We start from the raw sequence: 13,917 nt of genomic DNA on the forward strand, positions 1-13,917 counted from the left end.
GGAGGGGGGGGGGGGGGGTGGTCCCAAAGCAATTACAAGAGCCTTGTGGCGGTCTGTTGCATAATTACAAGGCACGGTACTTGGTGCACTTCAGCGGCTGAATAATGGATTACAAGTATAATTGCATTTGTAAATTTAAATCCCTTTTGAGAGGGAAAGGGAAAAAATAGAATTGGAGAAAGAGAAAGGAAAACAAGACAAAGAAGTCCTTATATGATGTCATCGTTATTTTAATATCAATCGAGGGAGTGAGTGAAAACTACAAATTTTAGAGTTAAGTTTTGAATTTTCGCCCCCTCTCCAAAAAAAAAAAGAGCGTCTCCAAAAAACAAGGGGGTTATTCCATAACACAAAAAAATACTCTGAAACAGAAATATATATTACTTAGAAAAAAAACATTTTTTCCTTCGTGTTTGAAGTCCTTCTGTATTATCTTCTAGTGACCACTGGGTGGCGCGCTTCGTCAGGGACGTGCATTCGCCGTGCTGGAGCAACAGATCAACGCGCATGCGCACTTGATTGTTTTGACTGAAAATGCCGTCGGTTTCGAAAACGGCGGCCAATGCGTCTCCTCAAACCGAGAAACCAACCCATTATACGTGAGTATTGCACCGTTGCTGTGTGCGTCCTCTGCGACTCTGCGTCGTTCTCGCTTTGTTACAACTCTTTGCGTATGTGCGTGCGTTTACGAATACTGCTTTCCCAAGGCTTTGTGACTGCCCCCAAAAAACTGCGAGTCTCCGGGCTTGAGACGACAGCGCTTTAATGTTCCCTGATATGTTGGCCCTTAGCGGAATAGTTCTTAAAACGCCCTGTCGACGTGTTCTTTTGCACCGTGAACTTTACGAGCCAATCGTTTTTTAGCCAGGAGCTGTGAGCTCGCTGCCCCCCGTGTGCTTGTCAACAGCTTGGCCTTTATTTTTGTGTCCCCCCCCCCTTCCTCTCTCCGTCTTCTTTCTACGTGCTTTAATTTACGTACGCTCAAGGAATTCCCACCAGGGTTGCGTCGGAATGTGCGCGCATTCTGCTACGTGAATAGCGAGCTAACGCCAGTGACCCAAAACACAGCGTCTTTTAAAAACAGTTTGGCAACATTAAATGAACCGAGGCAGGCGTTTTGCATCAAAAAAATATCACGGCAGTCCACCAAACAAAAATGTCAATTAAGTATGACGTTGATGGCTAAGATCCCTTGTCCTTTAAACTTTTTGATCATATCCTTAAAGACATTAAAGCTTTGGGGGCCTTGAACTTTTAAAGGTGTTTTCAAAGAAGGCTTTCATATATTTCAAAGTTTTTTTTAACTTCTTCTGTGCCTTAATAATCAATAGTAGAACTTTGTTTCATAAAATAACTCTTGAGAGAAAACAACACCAGCTATAATACACCAATACTTCTTTAAAACTACGTGCAATAACTATTATTTACTTTCTGTACAAACCTCATTCATGTTAATATAAATAGCCACATTGAACATACTGTAAATAAAATATTTCACCTTCATTCTTAGACTACTGTAAATAAGATCACTTTTATTCTCAGACTTCTTTTTATACTTTTTTTTAAAATTTTGTAATGTTTGCACTAGGAAGGGAGCAGCTCTCCAAGTTTCTTTGTACAACTAAGTTGTAAAATGACAATAAAGGGCATTTTATTCTATTCTATTCTAAAGGCAGTTAGCAACCACCAAGCCATCAAAACAAACTTTTCATGACAAGAATCATGTCATGCATAATGGAAATTTTGACTTTCATGAGATGTTTGACAATAAAAATATAACTTGATAAGAAGGTTTTGATCAACATATGATGATGTTGCTTGACTTGAACATCAATGGCTTTTTTACATGGTGTTCACCATTCATTACATGAGCGCTGTCATCTTTTCTCACAATTGTGACTCACATTTTTCCACTACAACACAATTTTTTTTATACTATACGTTCACACGTTTGAGTGTGAGGTTCCTAAATAAACAATTGCCTTTTTTTTTTCGTGTCAATTTGTTAATATTCCATTGTCCCTTTCAGCTACTTGAAGGAGTTCAGAACCGAGCAGTGCCCGCTGTTCCTGCAGCACAAGTGCACGCAGCATAGACCGTTTACGTGCTTCCACTGGCACTTTCTCAACCAGAGGCGGAGGAGACCCATCCGCCGTAGGGACGGCACCTTCAATTACAGCCCCGACGTCTACTGCACCAAATACGACGAGACCACAGGCATCTGCCCGGATGGAGACGAGTAAGTTGACGGTTGTAAATGTGCTTCCATTATTTCACAATGGTATCATTTCTTACCCCTATTGTTGAGAAAAAAAACAAGTGGGGGGGAAAAAAAAAATCAAGCTACAGCCATCACTACGCCGCCCCTGACAATGCCAGCTATTTTTGTATGACCTTACCTGTTGCCATAGCAACTGTTGCTACTCGAGATAGATGGCAAAGTCGGTGCATGCAAGAAGTTAATAATGCAATATATTTGGACTCACAGTGGACTTTTTTTTTCTGTCTGGAAAAATGTTTGTTTTGTGCCCACCTCTGTCAGTTGTCCTTATTTACACCGGACCACGGGTGACACGGAGCGCAAGTACCACCTCCGCTATTACAAGACGGGCACCTGCATTCATGAGACAGACGCCCGGGGGCACTGCGTGAAGAACGGCCTCCACTGCGCTTTTGCTCACGGCCCACACGATCTCCGACCTCCTGTTTATGATATCAGGTAACCACAAAAGCAGAAAGTAACCTGTTTTGCTGGAGGGGGCGGGGCTTTTCTCATACCAATTAATTTGGCTAAGTTTAATAGTAGAAGCAAAATATCAGCCAGTGTAGCTCAAGGCATGTTTACAAATTTCTTTTACTTTTCTATTGATTATTGATTTTCATTAATTGTGTATTAGAATGCATGGCAAAAAAGTGAGGTGCAATACATCTAGTTGGTCGACACCTAGTTATCGTGTAAAAATAATATCAAAATGTGTCAATAGAGAGATTCAAGCACAAGAGGCGCTCCAGAATGGACAGCTGGGCTCCAGCGAAGGAATTCCCGACCTGCAGCCCGGCGTGTTAGCCAGCCAAGCCATGATCGAGAAGACCCTGACAGAGGATCCCAGGTGGCAAGGTAAAAAAACGCTGCTTCATTTCAAGCACTGTTAACTTTGAATTGATTTCTAACGAGTACGTGAGATGAGACTTTGCCCTGCTTTTTTTTTTTTTTTTTCCTAGACACCAACTTTGTTTTAGCAAACTACAAGACAGAACAGTGCACAAAACCGCCCAGATTGTGCCGACAGGGCTACGCTTGTCCGCACTACCACAACAGTCGGGACCGCAGGCGCAATCCGCGTAAATACAAGTACAGGTGAGCATTGAAGTCAATATTATTCTAGAATAGGGAGATGATGTCAAAGGTCAATCTTTTCCATTGTCACGTGACATCACACCACAGGTCAACTCCGTGCCCCAGCGTGAAACATGGCGACGAATGGGGCGAGCCTTCCAAATGCGAAAGCGGCGACACCTGCCAGTATTGCCACTCACGCACGGAGCAACAGTTTCACCCAGAGGTGGCTATCGAGTTTAACTTTAATGTCTGACGTTAGTACAGTATCTAATTTTGCTTCTTTTTTTTCCCCCTCAAGATCTACAAATCCACCAAGTGCAACGACATGCGGCAAACCGGCTACTGTCCCCGGGGGCCATTTTGTGCCTTTGCACACGTGGAAAGTGAGTCATTCAAGTTTGGACTTTTACAGTAACAAGAGACAAATTTACACAAAGTATCATAAAAGTTTGAATAAACAATCACTGGAATTGCACCAAATAGAGCGCAGGTGATGTCGAAATGTTAACAAAATGTTTTTACTTTGTTTCTAGTCTGCGGGCGACTTCCTGTTTCTTAGAAAATGTCTGCATCAGCAGTTTTGTACCCCGTGTGTTTTATTGTAAAAAGATCTCTGAAGTTGACTAGCAAGCAGTCCAGCTAGCTTTCGCTCAAAGTCACCCGAGATAGGGGCTCCGTCTCATTCCGTCACGTCTCCCCCTCAGGAATCCCCTCCGCCGAGGACACCATGAGCTCGTTGCTAACGGCGATACATTCCAACTCGCATTCCCAGCCGGGCTCTCAGCAGTATTCCGAGTGTCCGCTCGGCGATTGGACGACAGCCGGCGGCTCCAACACCAGCAACGGACAAGTGGCCAGTGTATGTACTGTTACAATGTGTCCATATTCTTTTTGTGGTTGTAAGAAATTAAATCATGCACTCTGTATGTCCCCTTTGACCCCGTTCAGACACAGAATAGCGTTTTCTGCGCTGTGAACCCGCTGGCGTCGAGCTTCACCTCCAGCATAACGTCCAGCTTGGCCTCCAGCATTGGCTCGGACAGCTCCTCCCCCACCACCTTGTCCACCATGAACGCAAAAGCCACTCCCTTTTATCCCGGGAGCAACACAGTGGAATCAGTTATAGGTACAAGGATGTCGACTATATATTTAAAAAAAAGAAAATCCTTTTAAACTTCTGATCCCCACTCAGGATCCGCTCTGGACCTCAACTTTTGTGACATCAACGTTGCGTCGCTTGATAAGGAGCTAGAAGAACAAGAAAACAATATTGGGCTGGAAAGTAAGTATGAAGAAATTCAAATATAATGTTTGGCTGGAAAGTCACCGCTTTATCGCATCGCACCCATCGCAGGTCAAAGAATGCTCGGTGGCTCGGCCCCGGTCAACATTCCCGGCTCGCTGGCGCGCTCGTCCTCCTTCAACTCCTCGTCGTCGCTGTCCACCTCGCCGCTGAGCTCACTGTCGCAGTCGCAGTCACTGCTGTCCGGCGTCGTGTCGCATCACAACCACACGGCTAACATGTTGGCCAAGCACGAGCACGGCTTGCTGGGAACGCCTACTTCTTCTTCCCAGAATTCCTTAGGTCAGTGGGAAATAGTAGAAGTACTCAGATGGTTTGAATATTTGTAACATAGAAAGGAAAGTTGATAATATTATTCCGGTAAAACAAGAAGATACTGGTACGGGAATTTCCCCTTGGATTTAATATTTACTCATCTAAACACTGCTTGGAAAATTATTTATTTGAACTGCTAGTCAGAGTTTAAATATTCTGAGCTTGACTCCAGTCAGCTCATTAACATAAATCATTTTGCGCTGAGATTAGTGGCGCCATCAACCGCTTCCCACGGATATCAACTGAAGGATTTTTCGTCGTCGTGACTCAAAAAATGTTTGTTGCCATTTTCCACCCGTCCAGGCTTAAACGGCGCCAGCAGCATTTGGGACTTTGTGAGCGGCAGCTTTTCACCAAGTCCGTCTCCGGTCTTCAGCAGCCTGACGGCCAGTGGCGACGTCTCGCGTCTCTTTCGGGAACTGGATGAAGCCAAGAGGAAAATTAAACAGTGGGAGGAGGCCTGGCATCAGGTCAAACAGGTACGCCTTGGAAAAAAAAAAGGATGCTGTTTTATAATCCTCTTATCAAATTGTCATTCCTAATTTGGGAACAATTTGTCCGCAGGCGTGGGAAAACTGCCAGAAAGACGCCCACGAAGCCAAGGAACAAGCCAAGGCGGCGGAGGCGGAGCGGCAGCTGGCCGAGCAGAAACGTGACGAGACGGAGCGCAAGTTGAAGGACCTGAGGGGCGACTTTGACGCTCTGTGCCGAGCGCCCGGAACGCCGCTCCTGCGCAGCTACGGCGAGCTGGACCAGCTGCCCCTGTCCAAACTACACTCGCTCAAGAACCAGCTGCGCAACGACCTCGACGCCATCGACGGGGTAAGAAAAAAACACGGCTAAGAGCGTTCGTAACGTGTTGGTCACGTTTGTCTCCTCCCGCCCCTCCCCCCCCCAGGTCATATATCTGCTTCAGTCAAAGAAATGTCTCGTTTGCCAAAAGCGCGACCACTGCGTCGTGCTGCAGCCGTGCCAACATTACGTTCTATGCGAGAGCTGCGCGTCCAGCAAAGCCGAATGTCCCTACTGTCGAACAACAATACACAAGTGGTGATGCACACTCACACATCAGAGGTACTATTTAGAAGAAACTACTAATAGATAGCAAATTTTTGTATATTTCATAGAACCGTTAAAAACGCTGAATGAAATGATGCTTGACTCATATAAATCTCTATCAAAACGTCGAATCGTGTACATGAGATTTGGATGCGGAGGCTTTTGCTCATTTTACGTGGCCAATATCTTCAGTGAGCAAAACGACGCACTTAAAATGAGCAACGATTTGACATCCACTTCTGCTTTAGTTAAAGAGGAACAATTGCCGGAAAAAAAAAAATTCACTTGTATTTTGCGGAGAACATATTGTGAAATTTAACACTATGCAGAGTGAATCTTTGACGTATATATATATATAAATATATATATATGTGAAACAAAAATATTTGTATTGCGAAATGATCAAGTGTTTTCAGGTATTAGCGCTGAATGTTCCTTTTTAAGTACCCCCCCCCCCCAAATATTAGCTAATATGAATGCAGCTAGTTAAGCAATTATTCTGACCAATTTCCTGAAGATTTCTTAATTCAAGCACTTTGTTGACATGGGACTATTAAAAGGGTATGTAGACATTTTGTTTATTAAGCTGCTTTGTAGGTATTTGTTTTGTTTTTTAACTAGTCATACTTTTTATAAATATACCTATAAATGTATACATATAAGCTAATGCTTTTTAGTGTGTACCGTGAGACATAAATGGAATATTTCACGTTTCCTGTTGTTAAATCATGGCATGATTCTGGATATTAAGATTTAATAGCAAAATCAAAGTATTTAATAGTTTCTACTTTCATAGTTAGGTTTATAGATACATTTTGGAAAGGAAAAAAAAACAATCAAGTGCAAATTTATGATGCGTTTTAGGCATAACCAGCAGCAGTAATATGTGTAAAGTGCACACACGCTTCACGTGGTTCAATCAGTTACGTTTTGTTTTTTGTAAAGATTTTTAAGGAGGAGCATGTGTTGTCTCTTTTACGTGTGTAGGAAACTAGCCTCGAGAACATATCGGCCTCCAGTTCAAAAGTGCCTTAAGGTCAAATTGTAGAAGCAGAAAAGCTCGTTTTTGGTGTCAAAAAAAAAAAAAAAGTTGACTTAAACATCATGACCATAGTGTATGTATTTTAGGCCCGGTTTCATAATTATCATAATTGGATTTTTTTTTTTTTTTAAATGGAACATTACCAGTGCCTGCGTCCTTTTCGCAGGCCGCGGTGCTCTTCCCGTGCAGCTTTTGCTCTTTGGAGATTTTCTTTCCTGGCCGTATGCAAACAGAAAAAGCTATTAGGACAATTTCCGTGATTAACGTCATCGAGTTCGTCTAAAATGACCTTCTACTGTGTCAATGAATCGTCTCTTTCACACTCGCTTTACAAAAGAAAGTGTCTCCAGGTACAATTGAATTAAGCTACTTGTTAAGTTTACATTCCCCAATGTGCTCAGTGGAAAAAAAACAATATCGCAAAAGAAATTTGCTGACTTAAAGACGTGGCTGTAGCTATAATGATTCAAAATGGACCAGCGATCTAGCAATCGTAAATCCCGACAAAGAGGACCACCCACTGTTTTAGAACGAGAGACTCATGCTGCCTTCCAGAAAACTGGGAAGTCGGACATTTTGTCCGTAAATCAAAACACACCCGAGTTTTACGAACATCCAAAACAACAAATTAGCCCAAATTATCTTTCATTGTATTTTATTCTGGAATAAAGAAAAAGAGCCAAGTTGGCCCCCCAAAAAATATTTTCTCTTTTGTCCAGATTTTTGCCATGTTTTTGTTTGCATTACAACTTTAGACCCAACATAAGCATTTAAGCTTGTCTCAAGCACAGATCGCTATCTTTCCGACTTCCCGGCAGCCTCGAACGCAGCACTAAATCTTAAGAATTTTTTATTTATTTTAAGAGACAATGTTGTCTTTCGAATGGATGAGATCCATCTACTCATTTCTATACAGTTTGTATTTTCCTACACGATGTACAAAGCCTAAAAAGCTTCCGTTTGAGCCATACGAAAATTGACAATAATAATTGACTGTAATTGTGTCACACTGCCAGACTGTAGTTCGACTGTACGCCTGACCCATTCGAACGTAAAATCATATTAATAACTATTGTAAAAGTATTCACGCAGTTCCATCACAAATTCTTTTCAAATCATTTGAATTACTTGTAAGACATTAGGATCTCGGTAACTGCCCGTTCGATGATGTCACCGACCTGTACTGCTGTAAATTGTCAAAAGTGTTTGTTTTTCTTTTGTTTTTAAACTGTTTCATTTGACAAGGTCCTTTGGTCTTCAACATTTTGCCTGTAAAAAAAATTAATAATAATAATAACGATGTCTCATGCAAAATTTAGAGTAACCGACCAAAGTGTTTCTCGTAGTTGTGCAAATATTCCAAAAGATTGTCCCTCTTTAAAAAGGGACTCCATGTGTCGCTTGGGAGCACAAATGAATGCCTGCGCGAGACGTGGAATTCCATTTTGGAGGGCCTTCGCTATTTCACTCAACAGCTAAATAACGTCAACGCACCTGAGCCCGTGTTTGTTGCAGTTTTACCAAAGACCTGTACTTTTTAGTTTTTCTTTCAGTCACAAACGTAGGTTGGTAACGGCTAAGGAAAATAATCACCTACCACCTTAAATAGTCAATTAGCAGTAGTCAATTATTTTTCCCTAAGTTGAGTTTAAAAATACAGACAAATCTCGACTAATGGTGTTTTTACGGCCGATTAAATGAGAACGGTGAAGGAATTGAATGTGCTACTGAAGTGGCTACATAACCTTCACTTTTTTTTTTTTTGTGGAAGTTTTCTTTATTCTAAATGGTTGGTTTATTCATTTGTCTACGGTTTATGATACTGTTCGGTGCTTTTAATTCAGTGTCCAGGAAGTGAGGTTATCTGTGGCAGATACAGACCGAATTCATCCCAACAAAACAATCCCAGAAGTCCACTTTGTAAGCACTGCAGTTTATTATGACTATTTGTGCCTTTTTTAAAATTCAAATTTGTGCTATCCTGACAGATAAAAATGGTCAAATTTCCCAGAATTAGGAACCAAAAATTGAGTGCCTTACATAAGTCAAGTGGACAGGCCAATTAAGTGTGATTGGTATGAAAACCAGACAAGAACTTAAAAAAAGAACAGCAATATTCAGTTACTAAGGACACAATTTAGATCAATCTGGCACCAAATGGGAAACAAAAAGCACCAAATAGGAAGATTTTTGTAAATGAACTGTACACGGCATACTTTTGAATCTGTTTTACATTCTAGTTGTTTTGTCTAGTGTTTGTCGTCGTTTTTGAATGCTATGAACACGCCAGCCTGAAGATTTATGCAATCGTGTGTAATGAGTGTCATGTTGGAAATTGAAAATGGCTTACTAGTACGATTGTTGTGGAAAGTAAAAACAAACAAAAAAATCTGAATGTGGAACCAGCCGTTCCATGTACTGTAGACATGTTGTTGTTATTATTATTATTATTATCAACATTTTGAAGCCCTGAAATATTGAATGTATTGTTCTAAATTAGATATTCAATGAAGAGGTCACTGGAATCTTATTATTACGGAGCTCAGTTCATTCATTTTGATGTAGCATCTAGTTGTAAACTGCTATTCAATAAAAACAAATGTATTAGCACTAAAGGTGGTTTTTTTTTTCTACGTTATTGGAGTGCTTGAATGGAAACTGGATTCAGTGGGTTCATTCCTGTCAGTCTGTATGAATATTTAAATATTTTTTGTGATAATATGTAGGAATTCAAGCTGATAATCACAAAAAATTTACTGTCGGTATTAAATCTGTGTTGTGAACACAAACATACCGTATAGGTGCAAGTCTTAGAGTACTACCAGATTGTTTTTTTTTTTCTTTATTATTTTTCAGTTTCTACATTATTGATTGTGTACTGCATATATTCTGTAGTTTATGGCTAGTTTGTTAACACTTGTTAAATTGTTACACTAAAGTGTTGTAATGGTTTACAGAGTTCACAAGATTATATTTTATCATCTTGGCAATTAAACAAATTTTTCATCTCATGTGATTGATTATTTTATTTCCATTAAATTGCAGTCATGACTATAGTCCTTTACAGGGATATTTAATTGTTCAATACACTTGATACATTTTGAAAAATTACATGTATTAAGCACGTTATGGTTTTACCACAGTGATATATTAATTTTGCAAATTAAAACTTCAAGGAAACATACATAAAAGCATTTTAGTACTCTAAATGTTTGAAACTTTTCAGTTTCCTTGCAGTTTGTCGTTCTACCACCAGGCGGCAGCCTAACTACACTGCACTGGTTGAAAATCAATTAATTTTAAGATCACTTTTCAGCAGCTGAGGGTTAAAACATTAACGCAGCAGAGTTCTTTTTTAAAGACTTTTTATTATGTTAATTGGCGCATCCTAGTGTAATAAAAAGTGCGGGCGTTAATGATTTGATTTACCTGTCAAAGCTGTCTTCGTGATGCTTTCAGCAACCTTCAGAGAAACACACCTTCAGCTATTTTTCGAAATTTTGCGTGAATCATTTTGCTAATTTAACATGCTTTTATTTTCCAAAGCCTCGAAAGAAAACTCCCAAAAGTGTTAAATTATCGAGCTCGTTCGTTACCCACGTCACCTGTCTTAAATCTGAAAGGAACAATTCGTCTCGAACGCCACATTGTGAGTGGGAAGGACAAATCAGCAGACGTCAAGTACCCGCGGAATTGTTTTGTTATTTTTCTCAAACTTCTGCAACGGACCGAACTTGGCCAAGGTATGCTTAAAAACACAAATTATCTCACATCATCACCCCAGTGAGTCCTGTTATTAACTCAACTCACAATTAGTTTAACCTTTATTTTGTTGGTCACAATGTTAGCTAGCTAAACGAAAAGCTACCGGGAAAATATGAGATTTAAATAAACTACGCCCTCAGTAATCAACTTAAGTTTAGGTTAAAGTCAAAGTTTAGGTTAAAATAATCTGTATGACAGTGTTTGTCCAATTTGTGTGTTAGTGTCAATGACAGCTGACGAGGTTTGTTCGTAAGTCGGAACAGGGCGTCGTCGACTTACGTCAGAGTGGACGCAGGTCTCGCCCAAGTACAAATACAGTTCTCGAGTTTAAACAACATAAACTGGATAAAGTACAGATAAAAAATGCTTTAATTAAATATAAAAAAAAATGCCAACTGAAAAAAATAATACAAAAAATCACTGTCAAGTATATTATGTACCCGTTTTGGTAATTAGGCGCAATGGGGGGGAAAAAACTGCTTGGTGTATAATTGGAACTGTTATGTTGCTGACAGTCGTGGTCTTAAGACAAAAAAAAGGGATTGGAGTACAGTTTTTGATGCGTTTATTGCACACTCCAGCACTTACAGTGCAAACTATTTTAAGGTAAACACAATTTTACTTGCATGTGACATTATTTGTCATTTTACAACCATTTTTATGTCCTCGTGCTGGTCACCAAGATGATTATGCAAATGGATTTCTTATGGGTTATTTTTTTGTTTGTTTTTCAAAGTGATTTGGTTCACCGCAATTGCCGCTTGCATCAATTTACGGCTGCTCTGCACGTTTGGAAGTGTTCGGCGTCAATATCTCGCAGATCCTGACCTGCTAGACGTGTGGGGTTAGTGCACGTTATGTTGTTATATATAGTGATGGTGCTGTCGGGTTCTTCGCCCTCGGCGTGCGTCTCCACTCGCCGAGGAACCACTTGCGCGTTCCTCAAGCTGTAGTTCCTCAGCGAGACGGCGCCGCAGTCGCATTTCCAGCGGTTTCCAGACAACAGAAGCTTCTCCATGTTCTCTGAAAAATCCGGGGTGAGATTTGTCAAAGCGTTTGCTCTCAGGTCAAGGTAGCGCAGCCTTGGGAGGAGATGCTTGGTTCCGTTGTGCAGAAACTGGCGGCATTCATTGTTGGACAGCAGCAAGTACTCCAGATTCTGAAGACCGGAAAATGTGTGGCTGGTGAAAACTTCTAACTTATTGAAACTCAAGTCCAGTCCCAGTAAGCCCACCAGGTCTCCAAAGCTGTGGCGTTCCACGACAGAGATGTTGTTGTGCTGAAGGAAAAGTCTCCGTAGACTTGACAGCCCCGTGAATGCTTGATTTGTAATTTTTGTGAGACAACCTTTGTCCAGATGAAGGCTGTGAAGCTTTGATAGACCTTTGAAAACATGATTGGGCAGACTATGGAAGCAACTTCCCGACAAGTTGATGACGGCCACATGGGAGAGTCCCGTGAAGCTACCCACTTGTGCCTCCTGAACTCGGTTGTGCTCAAGCTCGAGAACCTCCAGATGTCCAAGGCCTTCAAAAATCCTTTCACCCAGAGCACGCAGTTTGTTGTAGCTGAGACGCAGTTCCTCCAAGAACTGAAGATCACGGAAAGTCCTCGGCCTAATTCCGGCAATGGTGTTGTTGGAAAGACGGAGCACGAGAAGATTGTGCAAGCCCAAGAAGGTGTCGTCATGAAGGCTGGTCATTTTGTTGTTGTTGAGGTCCAGCCATCTGAGAGCTCTCATGCCTACAAAGGCTCTCGGCGCCACCGTGACAATCTGATTCTGGGCCAGGTAAAGCTTCCGCAGTTTCACGAGTTTCACAAACACGTTTGCCTTGATGACTTTGAGGGAATTACCCGTTAGATCCAATTCTTTAAGCTCGCCAAGATTTTGGAAGAGCTGCGGCTGAAGGTAGGCGAGTCGGTTTCCCGCGAGGACCAGTTCTCTCAGACCCTGCAGGTCTTGGAAAATGTTCTCGGGCAAGACCGCTATTGCGTTCCATCCCAAGTTGAGAAGCCACATGTGCAAGAGTCCGGAAAAAAGCTTCTCCTCAATGCGAGCGAGTTGGTTGTTGTGCAGACTGATGGAGGCGATATTCGGCGTGTTCTGGAAAACGCTAACCGGCAACGTACGCAGGCGGTTGCGCTCCAGATGAATGTGAGCCAGCGACCTGAGTCCTCGGAAAGCCTGAGCATCCACGGTCGCCAGCTGACCGCTTTGCAAATTCAAAAAATCCAGATTGGCGAGATCCTTGAACGAGGCCGCCGGTAAGGTGGCGAAAAGATTTCCGTCGAGCCAGAGAGAGTGGGTTGCTCTCGGCATGTCCGTCGGGACCTGCGTAAAGTTACGGCCGCTACAGTACATGTTAAGTTCCAGGCTGTAGTCATCGTACAGACAAGCGCATCCTTTGGAACACGGAATGGGCTCTTCTGCCGTCGGGGTGGGATCCGGCAACACCGCTAATGTTCCCAGTACCCACAACGAGAACAACGCAAGGCTTTGCATCCCAGCTGTGGAAAGAGCGTCTGCTTCAATCCACCATGTGAAACGCGTCCCCAAAAGGAGCCGCATAAAGTCGCTTACCTTGAACCTGGAACGTTTCGCTTGTCGAAGCGCGAGCAGCCGAATGACTGAACCTTATGCAATCGTTTGTATGCTGGATGGCTGCTAAGGCAAACCCCGACCATTTTTTTTTTTTTTTCCAACGGATGTGTTCAGTTAACCTAGTTCCTTTCAACCGAAAGTCAGATTACACACGTGACTAACTAACCCCTTCAAGCTCTTCTAAAAAAAGTTGTACTTCTCTTTGGATGTCATTGATAAATAAAGAAATGGTATCGGTGGCTTAGTCTCGGTGGCCTTTGGTGTTCACTGCTTCTGTCGCTGTATATTGTAAATGATATACTGTCGAGTGGACAAGAGATAAGATAAACCCCCGCTGCACAAGATAAACAACTTTGTATGCGTTGTCCATTCACAAAAAAAAAAAAACTTGTCATGATGTGACCTTAATTCATAACGTCAAGAATATTCTCTCCTGTTTTGTTTTTTTCTTTACACAAGAGACGAGATGACAGTAGAGGTCCAGAGGTCCG

The 13,917-nt window shown here is 41.9% G+C and overlaps 2 protein-coding genes across 2 annotated transcripts; one reads left to right on the top strand and one right to left on the bottom strand.

The window, feature by feature from the left end:
- Positions 1-451: 451 nt before the first annotated feature.
- On the top strand, positions 452-10,070 carry unkl (unk like zinc finger). Its single transcript, XM_049745471.1, has 14 exons — positions 452-599; positions 2,030-2,239; positions 2,543-2,719; positions 2,985-3,118; positions 3,223-3,358; positions 3,446-3,563; positions 3,639-3,723; positions 4,045-4,199; positions 4,289-4,466; positions 4,533-4,622; positions 4,695-4,925; positions 5,262-5,437; positions 5,523-5,780; positions 5,857-10,070. Exons 1-14 carry the CDS (start codon positions 535-537, stop codon positions 6,010-6,012), a joined length of 2,169 nt encoding a protein of 722 aa, XP_049601428.1. The 5' UTR covers positions 452-534; the 3' UTR covers positions 6,013-10,070.
- Positions 10,071-11,372: 1,302 nt separating this feature from the next.
- On the bottom strand, positions 11,373-13,749 carry igfals (insulin-like growth factor binding protein, acid labile subunit). Its single transcript, XM_049745492.2, has 2 exons — positions 13,406-13,749; positions 11,373-13,332 (listed from the first exon to the last, which is right to left on the bottom strand). Exon 2 carries the CDS (start codon positions 13,325-13,327, stop codon positions 11,591-11,593), a length of 1,737 nt encoding a protein of 578 aa, XP_049601449.1. The 5' UTR covers positions 13,328-13,332; positions 13,406-13,749; the 3' UTR covers positions 11,373-11,590.
- Positions 13,750-13,917: the final 168 nt, after the last annotated feature.

Source organism: Syngnathus scovelli, chromosome 16 (genome assembly GCF_024217435.2).
Source record: "Syngnathus scovelli strain Florida chromosome 16, RoL_Ssco_1.2, whole genome shotgun sequence".
Lineage (NCBI taxonomy): Eukaryota > Metazoa > Chordata > Actinopteri > Syngnathiformes > Syngnathidae > Syngnathus > Syngnathus scovelli.